The 20536-nt window shown below is 47.7% G+C and overlaps 1 protein-coding gene across 3 annotated transcripts in view; it reads right to left on the bottom strand.

The window, feature by feature from the left end:
- Positions 1 to 20536, bottom strand: part of LOC139341012 (cullin-9) — a 33024-nt gene that overhangs the window by 7696 nt on the left and 4792 nt on the right. Inside the window, exons 3-32 of one of the 3 annotated variants that reach the window (XM_070977215.1) lie at positions 16001 to 16155; positions 14876 to 15487; positions 14122 to 14263; positions 13850 to 14040; positions 13413 to 13599; positions 13076 to 13342; positions 12582 to 12780; positions 11051 to 11252; positions 10618 to 10808; positions 10349 to 10545; positions 9858 to 10006; positions 8973 to 9061; positions 8767 to 8872; positions 8464 to 8691; positions 8084 to 8174; positions 7740 to 7911; positions 7429 to 7534; positions 6988 to 7083; positions 6690 to 6865; positions 6399 to 6532; positions 6023 to 6208; positions 4882 to 4911; positions 3445 to 3581; positions 3076 to 3258; positions 2247 to 2404; positions 1930 to 2128; positions 1480 to 1651; positions 1215 to 1360; positions 582 to 708; positions 291 to 496 (exon numbers count right to left, since the gene is read on the bottom strand). In XM_070977215.1, the coding sequence (XP_070833316.1) occupies positions 291 to 496; positions 582 to 708; positions 1215 to 1360; positions 1480 to 1651; positions 1930 to 2128; positions 2247 to 2404; positions 3076 to 3258; positions 3445 to 3581; positions 4882 to 4911; positions 6023 to 6208; positions 6399 to 6532; positions 6690 to 6865; positions 6988 to 7083; positions 7429 to 7534; positions 7740 to 7911; positions 8084 to 8174; positions 8464 to 8691; positions 8767 to 8872; positions 8973 to 9061; positions 9858 to 10006; positions 10349 to 10545; positions 10618 to 10808; positions 11051 to 11252; positions 12582 to 12780; positions 13076 to 13342; positions 13413 to 13599; positions 13850 to 14040; positions 14122 to 14263; positions 14876 to 15487; positions 16001 to 16155 (5234 nt within the window). The remainder of the gene's footprint in view (positions 1 to 290; positions 497 to 581; positions 709 to 1214; positions 1361 to 1479; positions 1652 to 1929; positions 2129 to 2246; positions 2405 to 3075; positions 3259 to 3444; positions 3582 to 4881; positions 4912 to 6022; positions 6209 to 6398; positions 6533 to 6689; positions 6866 to 6987; positions 7084 to 7428; positions 7535 to 7739; positions 7912 to 8083; positions 8175 to 8463; positions 8692 to 8766; positions 8873 to 8972; positions 9062 to 9857; positions 10007 to 10348; positions 10546 to 10617; positions 10809 to 11050; positions 11253 to 12581; positions 12781 to 13075; positions 13343 to 13412; positions 13600 to 13849; positions 14041 to 14121; positions 14264 to 14875; positions 15488 to 16000; positions 16156 to 20536) is intronic. The other 2 variants (XM_070977216.1, XM_070977217.1) reach the window with 2 other exon arrangements.

The raw sequence follows: 20536 nt of genomic DNA on the forward strand, positions 1-20536 counted from the left end.
TTAGCAGTGAGCTGCTCCTGTTAGCAGTGAGCTGTTAGCAGTGAGCTGCTCCTGTTAGCAGTGAGCTGTTAGCAGTTAGCTGCTCCTGTTAGCGGTGAGCTGTTAGCAGTGAGCTGCTCCTGTTAGCAGTGTGAACATGGATGAACAGACAGCTATCAGTGGATCACTGTGATTCTGAAGGAAACTGAAAAACAGGAAGATTCTCAGGGGAGACGTGCAAACACACATGCATCATGTCTTTGACTGAGCTATGACTGAAATACCCCCCCCCGCTCTCTGTGACCTCTGACCTTGAAGACCAGGTTGTCGATGTGCATCTCCTTCTCCTGCTTCATGATGTGGACGATAAGACAGTAGATGTAGTTCCTCTTCCTCTCCAGCGTGCCGGCTGCATCCTCGTCCACATTCAGGTACGTCTGTCTGGGCAGCAGCTGGACAGACGCGGGGACGCCCTCCAGACTGCGGGACACCACCTGCTGGTTCAGCTGCAGCACACCTGAGAGCAGAAAGAGAGTGTCAGAGAGTCAGAGAAAAGGAGGAGGATGAAGGACAGCAGTGTGTGTGTGTTATGAGTGTCTGACCCTGGCTGGGCTCCTCTGGCTGGCTGCAGATCAGCGGTCCTCCCTCGCTGATGAGCGGCAGCAGAGCGTGAAGCAGCACGGCGGCAGACAGGCCGGTTGCCTGCTGCAGAGCGTCCACTCGAACCTCCTGTAGAGACGCACCGAGAGCCGACTGTCAGTGAACGCATCGGGAGAAGACTTCCACTGAGGAAGACCTCGACGTGTCAGTCTCATATAATGAATATATTCTTCCACTGAGGACTGTGAGGACTTCAGTCACACGTGAATGTTCAGTACGAACATGACGAATGATCACATGACAAAATCTGCTCCGGTGTTCACACGTGAAGCTGATTCTCGACTAAAACTGTTTGTGTGTTTCTTCTGTAAACATGTCAAACATTATGAGCAGTGTCGTGATTCATGAATGAGCGATAGACATCTTAAAAGGACGTTACGAGGTTTTACACATCGACGCTCCATCTACTGATGGAGGAAACACATCCACACTGGACACGTGAACAGTGTCTACATAGAGGATGTGCATCGGGTGTCCTCACGTCATTTCTGTAAAAGTGTCTCCTCACAGCTAACTCTTCTTCTTTGTCATATTTCAGCTGTGTGTGTGCTTGTGTGTGTGCGTGTGTGTGTTACCTCGTGGTTGTTGAACTGCAGCAGGATGAACATCTGCAGCGTGGAAACGTGAAGCGTCCAGCAGCCGAACTGCAGCTCAGCGTGACCGAGCCACGTCCACTGCAGCCGACGAGGCTTCGAGTGACTCAGACCGTACATGTACTGACCTGATGGAGACGCACAGACACACGGACAGAGACACAGACAGACAGACAGAGAGAGAGTGTGAGTGAGTGAACAGCTGGGTGAACTGGGAATGACTGACTGTGGCACTGGGTGAACTCACTGTGGGTATAGAACTGGGTGAACTGGTTCAGGTAGGAGCAGAGTTCGGCTGGAAAATGTTTTGTTGGTTCATCCAGGAAGCACAGCGAGGAGACGGCCCAGCAGCGCGGAGACAGAACCAGAACCTGGACCTCCGCCTCCTCCTCTGACTCCGCCCACTCCTCCTCCATGATCTACAGCATCAACGAAAGGACAAACGGCATCAAACTACACGTTGGTGTACATCATCTTTTTGGCTGCTCCTTCATTAGAGGTCACCACAGCAGATCAAAGGAACAGCATCTCTGGATCTCTGTGTTTCTAAAGCAAAACTTGAAATGCCTTAAATTTCCACATTTCTAGACTTTTCCAACTGAGGACAGAAGCTGTGACTGATTAATACCACCGACAGGCCAAAAGCTGCAGCAGATAAGGAGAAGCTAAGCATCATTCCTCTCAGCATTTTCCTGACCTGGTCGTGCTCCTGCAGGCATCGGTCCAGCTGCTGCAGACGGTACAGGTGAAACTCCTGCTGCAGCTCAGACGACTCGCTCAGGTTCTTCAGCATCTGCTGAGGGAAGCGACTCGGGAAGCAGCTGCCGATCTGATCGATGACGGCGGTCTCCAGCCACACGTTCCCCTGAGCCAGCAGCCGGTCACCCAGGTAGTACCTGGAGAGAGAAAGAAACTCGTTTCCTGTCTTCTGTCATATTTCTGAACCTGCTGTTGGTGCGTTCAGACCGGTCTTGGTCTGGTTTTGCAGCCTTCTTGGTGTTGTGCTGGTCAGACCTGTAGAAGTGTTCGAAGGTGTTGGCGAGCTCCAGGCCCGAGAGGAAGAGCATCGGCTCCAGAAACTGCTGCAGCCGCTCCAGTGTCTCCATGCTGCCGTTGGCCGCTCCGCTGGCCTGGATCATCTGGTCGATGTACTGGGCGAAACGCTCGCTCACCTGCACAACACAACAACGTCACTCAGAGTGGCTAAAACCTGGGCTTAACTCACAAAGACCTGGAAGTGGCAGTACTTTCATATACTGAACTTCAAGCAGGGAAACAGCTCATGATGATTAGATTTTCCATTAATCTAACAGTTTTTATATCCTACAGGCCAAGACGGCCAACGGTTTCCCTCCTGTTTCATACTTACTGGCTCTCCACGTGCTCATTTTTTATCCATTTATTTTAATGTGGGTAAGAAATGGGGCGGTGTCCAGGGCGGTGCATCCTACGTTCCTTCATTATGATTGATTATCTGCCTGTTCAGAGGCGGGATCTTAGTAAATCAAAATAAAATTAAGGCTGTGGTAGCCTGACATCAAGCAGGACTCAAGTCCAGCTCTGCATCCTCACAGTTAAACCTGGTTTATACCCCACTGAAGCCGGCTTTATGTCCATATTAAGCCTGGTTTAAATGAACTTGATCTTAAAATAAGAGTCTAGCTGTGTGCACATATCTTTGGACCACATGAAGCATAACAGGTTCAATGAGTGGATGATAAAGAGTCACAGAAATCCTAAAATCATTCAGAGAAAATAGTCAAAAATATACATACAAATATTTTAAAATCATGTTGGTCAACCAGAGTTGAACCAGACTTGCTGCAACCTCATCAGGACTTACGTGCATGGCTCTGAGGATGGAGAGCTGCAGCAGGGCGGCGGAGAAACCGTGTCGGAGGGCGAGGACGAAGGCCGTCTGCTGTCCAAAGAGCTCCTCCATGGCGTTCTTCAGCCGCAGGTACAGACTGCGGTAACGCTCCACGAAGTCCGGCAGGCTGCAGCTCGACTCCAGAAACTTCTTCACCTGATGGGGGAGGGGCAATGTTTCACTAAAGCCATCAGGATTCATCCTCTGAGGACCAGAAACGTCTGGTAACAGTCCAAAGATATCCAAGTTTAACACCAACAGACCCACACTGCACCGCTACCAGCACCAACATGACTGCAGACGTCTCTAAAATAAAGAAACAATTTCCAATTTTTGTCTTACCTGGCGCTGTACCACTCCCTGCCAGCAGAGGGCAATTCCTGCGATGCTGCTGCTGCTCTTAACTTTGGGCTTGGCTGAGGAGGACGAGGAGGAAGAAGAGGCCGCTGCGGTGTCTTTGTTTTTACCCTCTTTACCGTCTGGAAGACACATGTAGAAGAAGTTGACTTTCTGAATGAATCCCATCACAGATAAAGTGAATCAGAGGAATGAAACAGAAATGATAACTGCAGCCAGAAACGTAAAGATAAGCAGTGTCTGTTCTGTCCTTCTTTTCCATCTGAAAAGAAACCACATCAGTGTCAGAACTAAAATGGGAACAGGAAGTCGGCAGTAAAAACAAGCGCAGTCCAAACTGAAAGAAAAAGATGGAGTATAAACACGTCCTGGTGACTTCAGGTTCGTTTGAAGGAAGCTGAACGTTTCAGTCCGTTCAGATGAGGAGGAGGAAGTGCCAGCTGACGCCCCCTGCTGGATGAGTTTAAATGAAAAATCGTTTTCTGGTCTACATCAGCAGCAGCTTGATGTTTGAGCTAAAGAGCACCTAGTGTGAACATAGACGCAGCAAAGACCTGGAAAGATTAACCAATCAACTGATGAGTCGCTGGTTCCTGCCTCGCTAATGTGAATTTCTGCTGCTTTTCTTGGTCCTTAGAATTGTGTCCTTGTTTAAGGACTCCTGGGATGCTCTCTACCTAAACCAGCAGTGAATGCTAAGCGCTAACCGTTCAGTGTGTATATCACAGCCTGACAGATCTTCTTCTCTGAGCCACAGAGCTCCATTAAAACACACCAATGACCCTCACTGTTGTTCCTTCATCTCCATGAACATACACACACTGTAGTTTATTCTGACTCAGTCCCACACACACACACACACACACACACACACACACACACACACACACACACACACACACACACACACACACACACACACACACACACACACACACACACACACACACACACACACACACACACACGTCCTGTCCTGCTGCCACAAACACTCACTACGGCATCACATGTGGATTCATCCGCCGCTGAAAATAGTCCCAACAAATGCTCCTCCTGTTAGTTTGACAAAAACTACAGTGAGCAGCTGTTTGAGGAAACGACTGAAGCCTCTTAAAAGATGAAGATGAAACTTTATATTTGGTTTTTGTTTTTGTTTTTTTAAGATTTACATTTTCAGTAGGAACCAATGAGAGTTGAGAGCCACAGACAGGAAATATTCTCAAAATATCGAATAACACAACAGACTATCTGAGATGCCGAGACAACAATCGCTCAGAAAGGACGTAGAAGGACTGACAGCTGGAGGTCAAACAACAGGGGGCGACTGACGACTTCCTGTCCTCATGTGGACACATGAAATGTCACAGAGCAGAGTGTACATGTAAACAAACAAAATGGCCTCTAAACTCAGCTGTTACTTACTCTTCAACTCTTTGCTTCGGTTGAGACCTTCTGAAAACAAGAAAAACTCTTTAAACATGGAGGACGACTGAAAAAAACTTTGCATTCATCCTCAACACTCCCGTCATTGTTCCAGCTGCCGTTAGAATATTTGACTGTTTTTAATGACATGAGACATCTTTCCATGTGTGACAGCACTTTGACTCTGCTTAATACTACGAGCACTTTGCTGCACTGACCAAACTCTACCTTTGTGAATCTCTTGGTTAGCATCGAGGAACAATTCTAAGGCTACTGAGATTTAAGAAGAAATAAAATGTGTGAAATTACATTTCAGGGTCATCCTTTTGGAGCGTTTCAGACAGAATAAACAGAGCACTGTGGCATCTAAGTACCGTCACAGAAAACATCAGGGGAAACAGGTCAGACCATGCCGGGGTTTTCTGGACCCTGGCTGAATTAGCACGGCCGTCATCTGTCCTCTAAGTCCAGCTTACAAATGGACGGTTCTTTAAGGGCCTTTGAGTACCAGTCGAACACTTTGGGCCAGAATCCAGTGAGTGAAGTGAAAACATGAGACAGTGTCTGCGGTTTGACATGAGTCACATGGTGGGGAGACAGAAGGATAAATCCTCTGCACACTGGATTTAGAAAGGTCCATGAGTTTAACAGGAGACACTTCAGTACAACCATCGAACGAACATCCAAACGTAGAAACTTCCAGGAAGCGTTTCAAAGCCATGAATATTGGATCGGACGAGGGGTCAAATTCGGAGGTTTCTTAAAAAAATGTAAGTGAGGCAGCCCAGATTTCTCCATGAGCAGACTAATGATGCACATTTACATACAGACGCTTCACCTTGTTTACAATTGGTCAACATCACCAACACGTTGTGGCATTCAGGTGAGGCGTCGGTCCAGTGTGACTCACCACACAAATAAACCAGCAGCTGTCATGTTTCGCTCATGCTCAGGTCAGGCTGACCTCAGATCAGCAGTCTGAACCACAAGCCGGGCACGGACATCCTGCTTAATGGCCCGCTTCAGGACCGACAGTCTCATATCTCAGTTATTCATTTGGTGAGAACCATGTTGGCATTTCTGACAGAAGCGAAGATCAAAACAACCAAAACAAGACGATACGTGTGTGAAACTGACTCACTTGATTTGACGGGGGGTTTGAGCTCCTCGCTGTCCGGCCGGCTCGTGTCCACGTGGACGAGGAGGTGTGTGAGCCGTCTCACTCTGGAGTTAAATATGGCCGCCCGGCTCTTACAGCGGCGGGCTGACTCGGCATTATCCAGGTACTCACTGAGCAGCCAGGAGAGAGGGCTGGAGGCCGAGGATTCTGGGTAAACACAGAGGGAGCACACAGAGGGGCTTCAGAGTGTGTGAGAGCTTCTATTGCTATGTTAGTGAGGACCAATTTCACTTTTAAAGCATCGCAGTGAGGACATCTCTGCACTGTGATGCTGTTTGTGTGTGTGTGTGTGTGTGTGTGTGTGTGTGTGTGTGTGTGTGTGTGTGTGTGTGTGTACCTGACAAGGTGATGCTGTGGACGATGGGGGTGATCAGAGCCTCCCAGCAGGTTCGACCCAGAGCTTCAGCAGCTTCTGCGTCTGGCAGGAAACGATCTGCAAACATCTGCTCGTGTCTCAGAGCGCTGTTCAGTCTGAACACACACACACACACACACACACACACACACACACACACACACACACACACACACACACACACACACATACACACACACACAGAGTGTGTATTAACTTGTTAAAGAGCTGCAGTAATGTCAGCAGTGTTAAAAGTATTAGTGTAATATTTACTTGTTGAAGAGCTTGAGCAGCTGCATCTTGTCCTCCATCACCTCCTGACACCAGGTGTGGGCCTTGGTGCTGTAGAACAGGTAGGTCCGACAGCACAGCTGTTCCTTGAACACCGGCCAGAACGTCGGCTTCGGACCCAGAACCTCGAAACCGTGGACCCGAGTGTCGATACCACCCTGTCAGAGGACAGAGGGGTGGGGTCAGCAGGTGGAGGCATGGGGTCATGAGGTGGGGGGCGGGTTCAACAGGTGGAGGGTCAGGGTGACAGACAGAGCAGGAGTGGAGCTCAGAGTCTCACCTGCTGACATCTCTTGACCCTGATCTGGATGATGGACCAGAACCGTGTCATGTTCTCCAGGAGAACCACCCGACTGGCTGACGGAGTCACGTTCACCTGCACGCACACAACAGGACGAGTTTACACACACACACACACACACACACACACACACACACACACACACAAAATAAGATATTAAAAATCAACCACTAAAGCTCATGATGGCACTCTATATATTATTATTATTATTATTATTATTATTATTATTATTATTATTATTATTATCATTATTATTATTATTATTAGTAGTAGTAGTAGTAGTAGTAGCAGCAGTAGTAGTATTCTTATTATTATCCCCTGCTGCAACAGTGCTCATGGCTCAGGCACCACCTGTGGAGGTGCTCACCATGGCGTCCCACACAAGCTCCAGCAAAGCTTTGGGTGGAGGCGGAGTCTCACCGTGTTGAGCTCAGTGTTGATGTTGGTGGGCTCGTCTCCTCCCAGAACCAGGATCCGGGCCGGCATGTAGCTCGAGTCCTCGCTGGCCACCAGGATGGCCAGTTGTCTACAGACACACACGCACACAGACATACATGCATGCGCACACACACACACACACACACACACACACACACACACACACACACACACACACACACACAGTAAGAGCCTGAACTATGCAAATAATTGATGACTAAATGTCATGAAGGTCACTTCTTTTTGTGGCCAGCAGGTGGCAGAATGACTTTGACTCATTAACTGTCTCGAACCTGATGACGACTCCTTTGTGCATGTAGATGTTGATGAAGTGCGAGCCGGTGCAGCCGTTGGACTCCCAGTAGGTTTTGGGGTTCTTGTCGGTTAGCTTGTTGGCTCGATGGTGATTGGACGAAACCTCCACTTTCTCCCAGCACTTATCCTCCTTCAGCTCCACACTGGAACCTGAACACAGCACCAGTTATGACACATTACCTTCAACCATTTTCAAGAAAAACAGAAAAGTAAATCAAAAAGCATAAAGCAGACATTTGTCTTCTTTTTAATATTTAATTCTTCTTTTTCAAATGTTTTGTCCGATCAAAAATAAACTACGCATCGTTTGAGGGAAACACACCTTGGCAGAGATTCCTGAGGAACACGTCAAAGAAGGGGATGTTGATTGGTTGATGGCTGCGACGATGCTCCTCAATCTGACCCAACACCATCTGACAGGAAACAGGAAGTAAGACATTCAATGACAGGAAGTATTGTATGTTGTGTGGCCAGAGTATTTTTAAATTCCTTAGCTTTAAGATCCTTCGGCTTAACCAGCCTGTCTACCTGTGTGTCTACCTGTTCTCATGAATGAATGAATTTGAACTGACACCAGAGCCACAGACATTGGTGAAGTCCAGGTCCTGATTTAAAGTGGGTACAAGGTCTCAGTGACAGAAGCCAGTCTAGTGTCCTCATGCACGGAGGGTGAAGTGTCTGAACTGAAGTGTCTCCACTCACCTGGATACATCCTGCGAGGACGCTGGTGGTCATCTTTTTGTAGAGGCTGGCATACTTCTCGCAGTCGGTGATCAGGTCTCGGAGCTCGGTGACCAGCAGCAGATTGGTGCTGTGTTTGTCCAGAGCTTTCACCAGAGCCTCTTTGGTTCCCAGACGACACATGACCACCGCGTAATCTTTGTTCAGGGACGCCAGTCGGTACAGGAAGCGGATAAATTGCTGGACCACCTAAACAGCCAATCACAGGAGATTAACCTCCATCACAAGGCGGCTTTCTTCCACCTGCTCCTGGTCTACACTGACCTCTCTGTCATTGATGAAGGCCGTCATGGAGGACAGGCAGGGCTCGATGCTCTCATGCCATGGCAGCACGTCCTCCTGGTAGTTGTCCAGGAACTTGTTCAGGATCCTGCAGGAACACAGAGCCAATCAGGTGTGCTCCACAACAACATCATCAACATCATCATCGTGACTGAGGGGAGAGGTCACAGGCTGTGGTCGGTCAGTACCTGAGGATGGAGAGCTGGACGGCGCGGTCGGCTCGATGCTGCTCCATCAGACGTACCAGATCCTGATAGGTGTCTCGACTGTGAGTCACCTGAACAAACAATAAACAATATTGACTGATGCAGACAAATAAGCAAACGGTCTGCAGATGAGCCGGACTGTGGCTGGGTGACAAATATATTTTTCTCTCTCAGAAAAAAACAGCGGCTCAGTCGACTCGATTCACTCTAAACATCATTTATTAACATTAATTTCTCTGCTGTTAAATATCACTGCTGCATTTTACTGAAGTAGATGTTTCAGGTTGAGCTCATTTGAAATATTTATATCCTGTTGGCTGCTTTAATCTACAGCAATGCATCATATTCTATTAGACCATCATATGCTTACAGCGTGGCTGTCCTGTGAGAACCACGTATCTCTAAACAGTTTGATGAGCTCAGAAAAACAGCCTGTTTTCAGCTTTGTGACGATGCATTTTCAGCTGATCCAAGAGGCTTTTTAAAGAGTTCATTTAGCTGAAGAAGGAGGAGAATTTTCTCCAGACACGAAGGAACACCTCATCCTTCAGTTTAGCACAAACATTCAACATCAACACATCTGGAGATACAAGCATTTGACTGGACAGGAAGGAATCTGAAAGTAACTAAAGCTGTCAGATAAATGTAGTGCAGTAAAAGTACAATATGTACTCTGAGATGTGGTGGAGTAGAAGTAGCACATGTAAGTACTTGAGTAAATGTACTTAGTTACACAGTGAGCGTAAACATCTGGAGTCACAGAAACCGTCAGCTGACAGACGTCACATGACTGCAGACCAGGAGGAGGGCTGCGAGTGTGTGTGTGTGCGTGTGTGTGTGTGTGTGTGTGTGTGTGTGTGTGTGTACCTGGCTGCGTTCCTCCTCCAGCTGTGAGGTGTCGTCACACAGCAGCTGCTCCAGAGTCTGGATCACTTCTTTGGTGGCTGTCAACTCCTTCAGACTCACAACCAACATCTGAAGCTCAGTGCCCTTAAAGTCCAGCTGCTCCCGACAGTCTGACCAACAACAGGAAACACACACACACGCACGCACACACAGACACACACACATACGAGTGAGTGCTACAGAACAGAAATATTAACTGAGGCTTTCATAAAAGGCTGATTGACACCAGGATGCTGCGTCTCTTTCTTTGCCTGATGAAGACGATAAACAATCAAATCTATTATTAATACTGTCACAGATGTAAGTTATGGTGGGTTTTTTCCATATGAGCATGTCATGGTCTTCTGTGATGGTTATTATCTCTTTAACAACACACAGGAGCAGTTAGCTGTGTTGTGGTCACATGACGCGCTTTGCTGCGGTCACGTGACGCTCGGCGCCGTTGGCCCTACCTTTGCTCTCCAGCTTGTGCACCATGGAGATGTGGTTGAGGGCGATGATGGCCAGCATGGTCTCAGCTCTGGACAGAGTCAGACACTTCTTGAGGACGGCGGTGACATCACAGGACACCAGCTGCTCCACCAGGCTCTTGTGGTTGCAGATGAGCATGATGATGACGAGCAGGCCATTACGCACCGACAGCATGCAGCTGCACAGACCGTCAAGCGTCAGAATCAGCCCGTCACAGACGGCAAAACCTGAACCTGCAGCATTAACTCACCCTTTAGTCTTGAGCATGAGGTCAATGGCGGCGGGGATGGCTCCCAGCAGCCCTTTGGAGCCTTCTGGCGTGGCTGAGCCAATGCTGGCAAAGATCTCCAACATCATCTGAGTGCCGGACTCAGAGAGAGGGAGACTGCTGCCAACGCTGCGGAGGTCGTGCTTACTGGCTCCAGTGATCACCTTCAGAGTCTGACAGGAAGACAAACGACAACAGCAGCAGGTTCACAGGTGTGACCTCATCACGCAGCGTCAGAGCCAATCAGCACATTCACAGATGAAACTGTTGCTTCAAGTGTTTTCATGTTCAGAATTAAAGTGTAAAATGGTCCCTGATTACAGTACCGATATCAAATCAATACTTATTCTGGCTTATAAACCATAGGTGCCACAGTTTAAAGCAGATTTCAGAGCATGTGTGGAGAGAGTCTCACTGCGAGCGCCAGCTGCTGGACGTGAGTGACGGTGGGGAACTCCTGCATGCAGAACAGGACGGCTTTGACTCCCCCCTCGGTGGCGAAGGAAACCCTCCACTCGTATTTCAGCATGAGCAGGTGGGTGAGTCTCAGCGTACTGATGATCAAGTCTTTAGAGGAGGAGCCCAGCAGCTCCACCAGCAGCTTCAGCACCTTGTCCCTGTCAGAGGACAAACCAACTCCTCAGTGTGAGCTGCTATATGACAGAGGCTGCTGAGGAGGACACCAGCCTCTCGACACACGGACAGAGAATTTTGTGCTCTACTACACAAACTTAAATTCATGTTTCTGGATGTTTTTCGAACCCCATTCATCCCATTTCAACAGTACAGACAGAGTGTGTACATATATAGAGCTATAGACACAATGAACACCGGGTGGGATTTTGCTCTGTTGTTCAAACACTAAAGTCCTCCAACAAACATTGACTGATCACCTCAGGCAGCCACTTTAAAATGTCCAGGAAAAAAAGATGAGAATCAAATCTTTGGTTTTCATTAAATATGAGATAGTTTTATCTCTTCGGGCCTCTTCACTCACAAGTGGACTTATGCAAACTGAGATGAGGGGTTTCGAGTACCCACGGCCTTGAACTCACCACCAGCTCCATGACTGTCTGAAGTACTCATTGGCAAAACTCTCTACTCTCCCACGTCCCCTGGACTGAACACACTTTCCTGGAACGTCACTCATTCCCAGGCCACTTGAACAACCCATGGGTGCTGTGTATTTACTGGAAACATTCCTATGTTCTCTTAGAACACACTACACTCCCTGGTAACCTGAAACGCTCTGAAGATCTGTGTATTACTTGGAAATGACCCAAACAAGCCCCCCAGCAATCCACTGTCTGGACATTTCTTGAATCTCTCCAGGTGGATGCATTTGCTGGAAACACTCCACATTCCCAGGCCCCATGAACTACCCTCAAGACCGGTTTATTTCCCGCAAACTGCCAACAGTTGCATCAACAAGGCTTAAGCCTGGTCTTAAGATAAGTCAGTCAGACCTAATAGTTACTCTGGCTGCAACATTTAGGCTTAAGCCTTCTTCTTGCTAAGAAGTCAGGAGCAGGCAGAAAGTCAAAATCCAGGCTGACAGCTCTTATTGTTTGGTTTTAAATTAAAATTAGAGACTGATCAGGTTTCATGGGTGACACAGACAGAGTAGTCAACACACCGGGACAAATGGACACAATGTTTTTACACAAAGGAATAAATAATTTAGTCATCATTTAGTCATTTAGATGAATTTACAAGAAGGCCCAAATAACTAAGATTCTGTACACAGCATTTCACAAAGTTTCTAAAATTTCTCTTAACTCACTTAAAAAAACATAGAAAACTTTTAACGGAGTCTGGGGATACTGCTGGTTCAAGGCTGAAACAGACAGTGTACTCACAAATATCTATTTAAGAAATTTACTACGGGCTGAGTGTACTTCCTGGAACACTCCACCATAAGGCCTATCACTGTGCTGGTTTCTCACCGGATGGTCTGGGCAGAGTCACTCCTCATGGAGTTCTTCTCCTGGGCCCCCTTCTCCTCCAGCAGCCTGGTGATGAAGAGGATGGCAGCCAGCTGCTGGGCCTGGTCTGAGCCCGACCCCCCCTTCTTCAGGATGTCCACTACCTCCCCTAGCTTCTCCAACACCGTCTTCTTCCCATGGACACGGGGATTGTTAAACACTGCAGGAAGGACAGGACAATAGCTTTAAGGCCGTCACTATCTACTGACACAATGTTTTACACAGCTGTTTCCATTCGGATCACTTTCATTTATACATCTTTATTTTCATCAGCTCCAGGTTTGAAAATCTTCTCAACGCTATAAAGACAATCCATTAATACATTCAGTGTGATGGACCGGATCACTTCTACAGGGGTCAGAGATCCTCCTCAGGTCCTGGTTTTCACTCATTTTTCAGTATTTGAGCTGAGAATCGGTCATTTCAGCGCCCCCCTCAGGACGCCTGTCTCCCACCTTTCATCTTGTCCTCCAGATCTTCGGGGTATTTGCTGTCGTCCTCGGAGGGCAGCTCACTCTCTGTCTCTGGGCTGCCGCAGCCTGAATCAGTAGGAGGTTCCTTCTTCGCTTTCTTGGCCATCGCTGAGGAAGAGGAGGCTGAGGCTGATGATAAAGAGGAGGAGCTTTGTCCTCCTCCTCCTCCTCCACCACCACCACCTCCTCCTCCTCCTCCTCCTCCTCCTCCTGCTCCTCCCAGGCCAGACGAACCCAGAGAACTTTCAGCTGGAAGACAAGCAACAGTCAGACTCGTCAACACTGCTTTCTAAACACACATGTCTCTTCGTGTCCTCACCCAGCAGCTCTTCGTCATCCAGACTTCCTCCTCCTCTCCTCAGGTAGTGTTTGCAGAAGGCGTGAGAGCAGAGCAGGTCACTCAGGCACGACGACGGCAGCTTCTGCTTCAGGTAGTGAAGCAGCTTCTTAGCCACATCTCCAGGGACAGACAGACCAATCAGAGACGAGTCGTCCAGCTCTGCCTCCTGAAGGACAGACAGGAGAGAGAGAGAGAGAGAGGCAGGCAGGCAGGCAGGCAGGCAGGCAGGCAGGCAGGCAGACAGACAGACAGACAGACAGACAGACAGACAGACAGAAATAAATAAATAATCAGTGTGTTAACCAGGTCACAGCTTCTCCAGATCAGGTCCTAGAGGAACCTCATTTCACAGCGACATGGACCATCAGATGAGAGCCTCAGTTACCCAGCATGCCTCTTGCATTTCTCTCGCTCACCTGGTCGTCCAGGCTCTGCAGCAGAATGCCGTTGACCTCCTGCTGCTGTTTCGGCTCCAGTTTCTTGATGAAGAAGAGGATCTCCCACCACTCGGCTCGACTCAGACTCAGCGGCTCCACCTGCAGACCCTCTGACAGGTATGGCAGAGAGTAGAGACCACCGGGAGGCTTCGAGAAGAACGTCTGACTCACTGAGGGAGAAAAAGGAGAAAGATTTTCTCCTCCTGCACTCAGGTGGACAGACAGGTGTCTGCTCAGCTATCAGATCTTACCAGCGGTGAGTTTGAGCGTCTCTGTCAGGGAGGATGCCTTCTCCTGCGTCTCCTTCTCAGCCTGACTGCTGCTGCTGCTGCCCAGTATCTCCACCATGTGCCAATGGACCCAGTAAGTCCTGGACAGGGAGTTCCAGTACACCTGAACGTAGCACACAGACAGAGCATGGGAACATCTGTGAGTATCATTTATCTGTGCAGGACCTGTTACTCTAACTGGACTTCCTGTCTCACTGATATCTGAGACAACATGTCCACATCAGCACACACCACCATGTTGTTTCTAGAAACAGACAGAAAGTAAAGATGCCCTCATTCTCTTGCTTTGTTTCTCCTGCTGTTTAGCCTCATGTCTGCCTGACATTTGTGTCTGAATAATCAGAGTTCAGCTCTGCAAACTGGACAAGGTACAAGTCCACAGAGGACTACAGGACAGGAGACAGTTCCTGCAGTTAAACGTTCACATCATTGTCAACCACTTTATACCTCTGACCAGCAGGAGGAGCTGCAGCCTCTAACAAGCCTCCAGCTGTGAGGATTCATGTCAGACAGCATCACCACATGATAGAAACTGCTGTCAGTGTCAGCGCTGAATGCAGCAGATCACAACAATCCAAACTTCCTTCACTTCTGGAATATTTGTGACTGTTGCACACTTTCTGCGATGTTTGTTGTGTCCTCTCTGTGTGTAGAACAGATAGCAACAAAACAAACTACTTCAAATGTCCCACAGTTTGCATCAGTGTTTCCTCACCTGGACAGGTGGCGAGCCGTCATTGCTGTAGCGAAACTCTCCTTCGTCTCCAGCGCTCACCTCCTCGTAGTCCTCCAGCATGCGGACCATCATGCCACTCTTCAGGTTGTCCTGGACGTATTCCACGTAGGCTGAGCGGCTGGCGAAATCTGAGCGAGTTTTGTATCCGTTTCCCGTCTTCTTCTTTGGTGGCGTGGCGGCGGGAACGGCTGCAGCGGAGGTGGCTGCAAGGATGACGGGAGACGTGCAGAAACGAGGCTGGAAGATGGACCTGAGGACCGGACGGGATGTCTCCTCCCCCTGATCCTCCCCGCATGCCACACCTCCTCCTGGGTGGTGGACGGAGCCATCAGGAGGCTGGCGGTTCCGGTCCCAGCCCATGACACGGACCAGCTCTGAGATCAGGTTGGCCATGGCCATGGTGAAGTCAAACTCTCGCTGGACGCGGAGGTGCTCTGTCTGGTGGGCAGCGCTGGAGGAGGAGGAGGCAGGAGAGGGGCTGGCATCCTGTCTGTCAGAGGTAGACTCCGCCCCCGCTGTGTTGAGTTTGTCCATCAGAGACGTGACGCACAGGTAACGTTTCACCAGAGAGAAGAGCAGCTTCCCGGGAATCTGAAAAACATCAACAACAATAATAATAATAATAATAATAATCAACCATGTGTAGTCAGAACCTTCAGCTTATCGGAGTAAAATCTGACATAAAAGCCAGATCATCGAGGTGAGAGTGAGTCTCTTAAAGGAAATGACAGAAACAACATTACACATCTTATTCAGGTTGTTCCATGTCTTTTTGTCCACAGCGTAGAGACGCTGTGTCTGTCTGAACTGCTGCCATGCTTAATGTTGTAGAGCTGGATCTGACAGATGGGCGGCTCAGTGTGGAACTGCTGAAGCACCAACATTTTGAAACCAGCTCTTAGAGACTCAGCAGGCACCTGCACAGAGGTTGAACAGGTGTAACGTTTCTGTCTTTGATTGAAGTGACCTGAACAGCATCCAAACACATGAAAATGATCCCTGAGAGAGGAAATATGGAGATTTGGGTGTAGTGGCCGTCTCTGATAGTTAGAGGGTAGAAGCGTTATGTCTGTGACAGTCCTCACACCTGTAGAAGTGTTTTACCTGAGGCAGGTGAATCCCCTCAAAAGAGATGCCATGCTCCTCTGATGACGTGGTTTCAGCAAACAGCTCCAGCAAAGTGTACCGGTTATCAAAGTCCATGTGCTGCTCGATGCCGTCCTGCTGGCTGAGGGACAGCAAGACGTAAGCCCGACTCCCTGCAGAGGGGACAGAGGACACAGTTAGAGACAGAGAGACACAGTCAGAGACAGAAACTTCAGAGACCGTCTCCCTCCCTGTTCTGTACCAACAGACCATGATCAGACACCTGGCTCAGCATCTTGGATCTGCAGCTCTGCAGAGACACAGTCAGGACCAAACTGAGGTCTCAGCTCTTGAGGAGGATGAAGATCTCAATGTTACCTGTCTGAACACCTGAGCAGTCCTTTAGCATTTTGTTGTCCAAAGTTTGAGCCCAGTGAAATCAAAGCTGTTACATTTGATACATTTAATAAATTTAGGATAAGTTCTGAAAGCTTACGTGTTAACTCTGCTAAGAAAACTAGAGCGCCCCCTGCAGGAGCAGAGCTAAAACTACACCTGAACATCAGGACCCTGTTGACTCACGCTGCTTCAGTGTTCTCAGAGTCTGACTGTTTGAAACCACAATGAAACAGCACTCTGAACTTCCTTTGTGTGACTGTTTCACTCGGACACTGTTTCTCAGAACCTCCAGACATTGACGTGAAAGTGTGCTGAGAGCATGAAGTTTCCTTAACTGTCTAAACATGCCTCCTCTTCCCATCTCATTGAATATAGCTTTTCTAATCTTTTTAACATTGTAAGTGATGCCACTCTCTCTGTCCCTCCTGAAACCTGCAATGAGTTTTTAAATGTTTACTCCCTCATTCTTCAAGTCAATTTTTAGAATATATGAACGATAACTCACTAGGCTGCACTCTGCGGCCCCTGATAGTTTAGTACTTGGCCTGACTCCACTGACATGCAGCCATTGGGACATCAGGTTCCATTTTTACGCAGACGATACCCAGGTTTACCTCAGCGGTGACAACAGTGACTTACATGAAACTGCTGAATGTATAAACTGTCTCGAGGACATTCATGAATGGAAGGCTCAACATTTCTACATACTTCTAATAGGCACAGATTCCTCCAACACTCAAATTCCAGCCAGACCAGGTTCAGACTCCCATCTCGTTCCTCTGCCGTGTAGAAACTGACAGCAGCCTCACTTTCATGCTAAAATTAAGCCATTGCTGTCTACCAAAAACCTTGAAACAGCCATTCATGCTTTTATGTCATCACAAGGATTTTAAAAGGTGCCAGAAAACGATAGCACATAACAATGATCTTTTTATCGCTGCTCGTTGGAGTTTGCTTTAAATGTGACTTGTCCCAAGCTACATTTCGAACCTTTTAACTCCACATGTACTGTCACAGGCCCTCGAACGCTGCCCTCCTGGTGGTTCCTAATTCCAGACTAAAAACAACAAAGGTTTTAATTATTTTATTGATGGTGCTATTGTCCTTATTGTTTTTATGATTAACACGATAAACGGTAATAATTATCTATATTACTGTATTAAAAACTGTTTAATATGCACTTATGCTGCAGTTGATGACATCAGAACTCACAGTTGCTGGTTGTCAAAGCGACACAACCTGTTTTTTCCAGCTCAGTTTGTCCGGAGCTTAACGCAGTCTGACAGGACTGAATCTGAACCCTCCAACTAAACCCAAACCAGACCCAACTTGACTCAGCTAACGGCTTAACACACAGGTTTTATTACTGCCTGATCACCGACATCATGTGCTGTATGAGTGATGAGGGAAGGTGTCAGCTACTAAGAAAGGATGTATGCTGGATTTAAAATCCTTCAACCTTCAGTAACTCATGTTTCTGTCCACCAGAAACAAGTTGTGAGCACAACATCAACATATCTTCACCTTTAAAGTTGAAATGTTGAACTTGTTAGCAAACTGTTTATTTCCACATCCAGCAGCTACAGAGAAACATGTGACCGATGCAGAGTCGTGTTTGTGTCACCTGATGAACGTCAGTCTGGTATTCTCTCTCTTTTAGCTCCATTTTTGGTCTCCTCCACCAGCTCCTGAAGGAAACGTCTGGCTTTTTGGCTGCTAAATGTTGTTGCTATATGTTCACCAGCTCCTCTATAATTGTGTCTGTCTGCTGTTTGCTGCTCAGCAGGTAGTGAACTGTGGATTTTTACATCTTCTTCGGCTGCGACTTCTGTCCGTAGGTGAGTGTGGACCTAACGTCAGAGCCAGGAGTGGTGGGATCATGACATGAATGATTTCACAGAAACAGATACCATCCAAATTTCAGAATGTCAAGAGCTGCTTGCAACTACATCTGCTCAAGAGCCTCATGGCAAAAACCTCATTTGAGGTGACTGACGTGATCCGACCTGCATCTGATTCAGGACCACATGAGAATGTGCCTGAATCTGACCTGAAAGTCAGACTCCATGTGATTTGTTCTGTTGACACTGTCACAAAAATTGTGATTGTGATTTCCGTCACACATGAGCAAAAAAACATGGATTTGACCACTTGTGCCTGCAGCCTGAACATTTACTTACTTAAGAGTCTATATTTCCAGAGGAGTTCATCAAATGGTTGACGCTGCTGCGGAGAAGCTACAAACCGTATAACGTGGACACTTCACACATGCATTCAACCTGCAGCACAGAAGATCTGAACAATCAGCACAGTTTGAAGGTGGACAACGAAGATTAGAGTCACCAAATCAGCATTTGAGCTAATGTGAAATGTGGTCACAGTCAGTTATGCTGCTGAATAATGGCCAGAAAAGAGTTTCTGCACAGCATGGTGTCACAGTGAAGGTGACCTTTGACTTTTTAGATATGAAGTGTCATGAAGTGTAGCGTATGAATTCTGGAGATAAGGCTAAAAATGTGTTTTGTGAGGTCGCAGTGACCTTCGACCTCTGACCGCCAAAAACGAGTCCGTTCATTGTTGAGTCTAAGTGGACGTTGGATGCCATGAAATTGCCGAGACGCTGCTTTCGTGGATTAACAACCCAAAATCATCGGCACGGAGGCACAAAGCAAACTCCACAGGCCACCTTTCATCTGAAAGTTCATCAGTAGTTTCATTTCACAGTAAATTCCTCCACAGTTCTGGAGTTCAGTTCATGGTTTCAGTTTCAGTGTCTGAGCAGAGACTGCTGGGCCTGAAACAGAGGCTCAAAGCTTTAATGAATGAAATTTTGATTCAGCTCAGCGTCTGATTGAGACTCTTTAGCTGACGATGAACCAGCTAATTCCTCACTTCCTGGTTGCTCGGAAACTCAAAAGGAAAACAAAGCCTCCTTGGTGAGGCTGATGATGTCATTTCCTGGTAAAGAGGAGACTGTCCTCGCCTCACATCGGAGCTGCTTCACCGTTCAAAATAAACCTGTGAACAGCATCTACGTTTAACAGAGGATCTCTGCAGCGGCAGGCTCCACACCTCCCGTCCAATCACGCCCCCCGTCTCTGCCTAGGTGATGTCCCATTGGTTTAAAAGTATTCAAATGATGCCTCTCTGTGTCTGACATCCACGTCCTGCAGGAAACCACTAAAATGCTCAAGAAGCTGTTTTTTAATGAAACCTGGTGTTTTTGTGCTCACAGTCAGAGCTCTCCTCTGGTTTGATGTTATCACACTGAATGCAGTGTGTGTGCGTGTGTGTGTGTGCGTGTGTGTGTGTGTGTGTTGCGGATCTATGACAAGGCCCCGATGACTCATGGGAAAAACTCTCAGCTGCTCCTCGCCCAGGATTTTCTCCACATCATGTGACCAAAGAAAAAGAAAGAAGAAACTGTCGGAGTGCAGCAGCTGAGATGAGCGATGTGTTTCTGTTGAGTTCTTTCAAATTTCAGTCGTCGTTTCGGCTTCAAACACGTGATCACAGCCTGCACAGCTCTGACTTACAGCATTTACTAATGCCAGTTCGTTTCAGTCTCAACCTCTGGGCCAACAGTTCTGCTGAGCATTTTTGAAATTTTCTTGACATTTCATACAATAAACGATTCATCATGAAAGCGCTCTGCACATGAATCGATAATGCAGTCCATGAGGTCTCCACCTGTCCGTCATTAATCATAACGTGACCGGATCAGTCTAATGACAGGCTGCCAATGATCGCTTATTTCTTTTTGAGCTCTTTCTGGCACAAGAGAACATGAACACAGTGCTGCAGAACCTGATGTCCATCACCAGTCAGTTTGCTGATCATGGTGATGACAGACATCAGTCAGTGTGATGTATTACTGAACACTCCGTCTTTTCAGTCCACTCTGAAGAAGACGAGGGTTTCACTAAATGTTGTGTAATTTCAGACCAAACCCCTGTGCAGATGTTGTGCATTATGTGAGGATGATCCACTGGACCTTTGGACCGGCTGCAGACAGAGACAGGCCACAGACAGAGGAGGTGAAGAAGCCTCAGTCTGATGTCGACACAGCTTTAGTTTTCCCTCCACAGACGTTCATTTACTGCGCTGAAGGCTGAACACGACCCGCGAGCTGCTTTACTGCATCACTGAAGTGAA

This window comes from Chaetodon trifascialis, chromosome 13 (assembly GCF_039877785.1).
Source record: "Chaetodon trifascialis isolate fChaTrf1 chromosome 13, fChaTrf1.hap1, whole genome shotgun sequence".
Lineage (NCBI taxonomy): Eukaryota > Metazoa > Chordata > Actinopteri > Chaetodontiformes > Chaetodontidae > Chaetodon > Chaetodon trifascialis.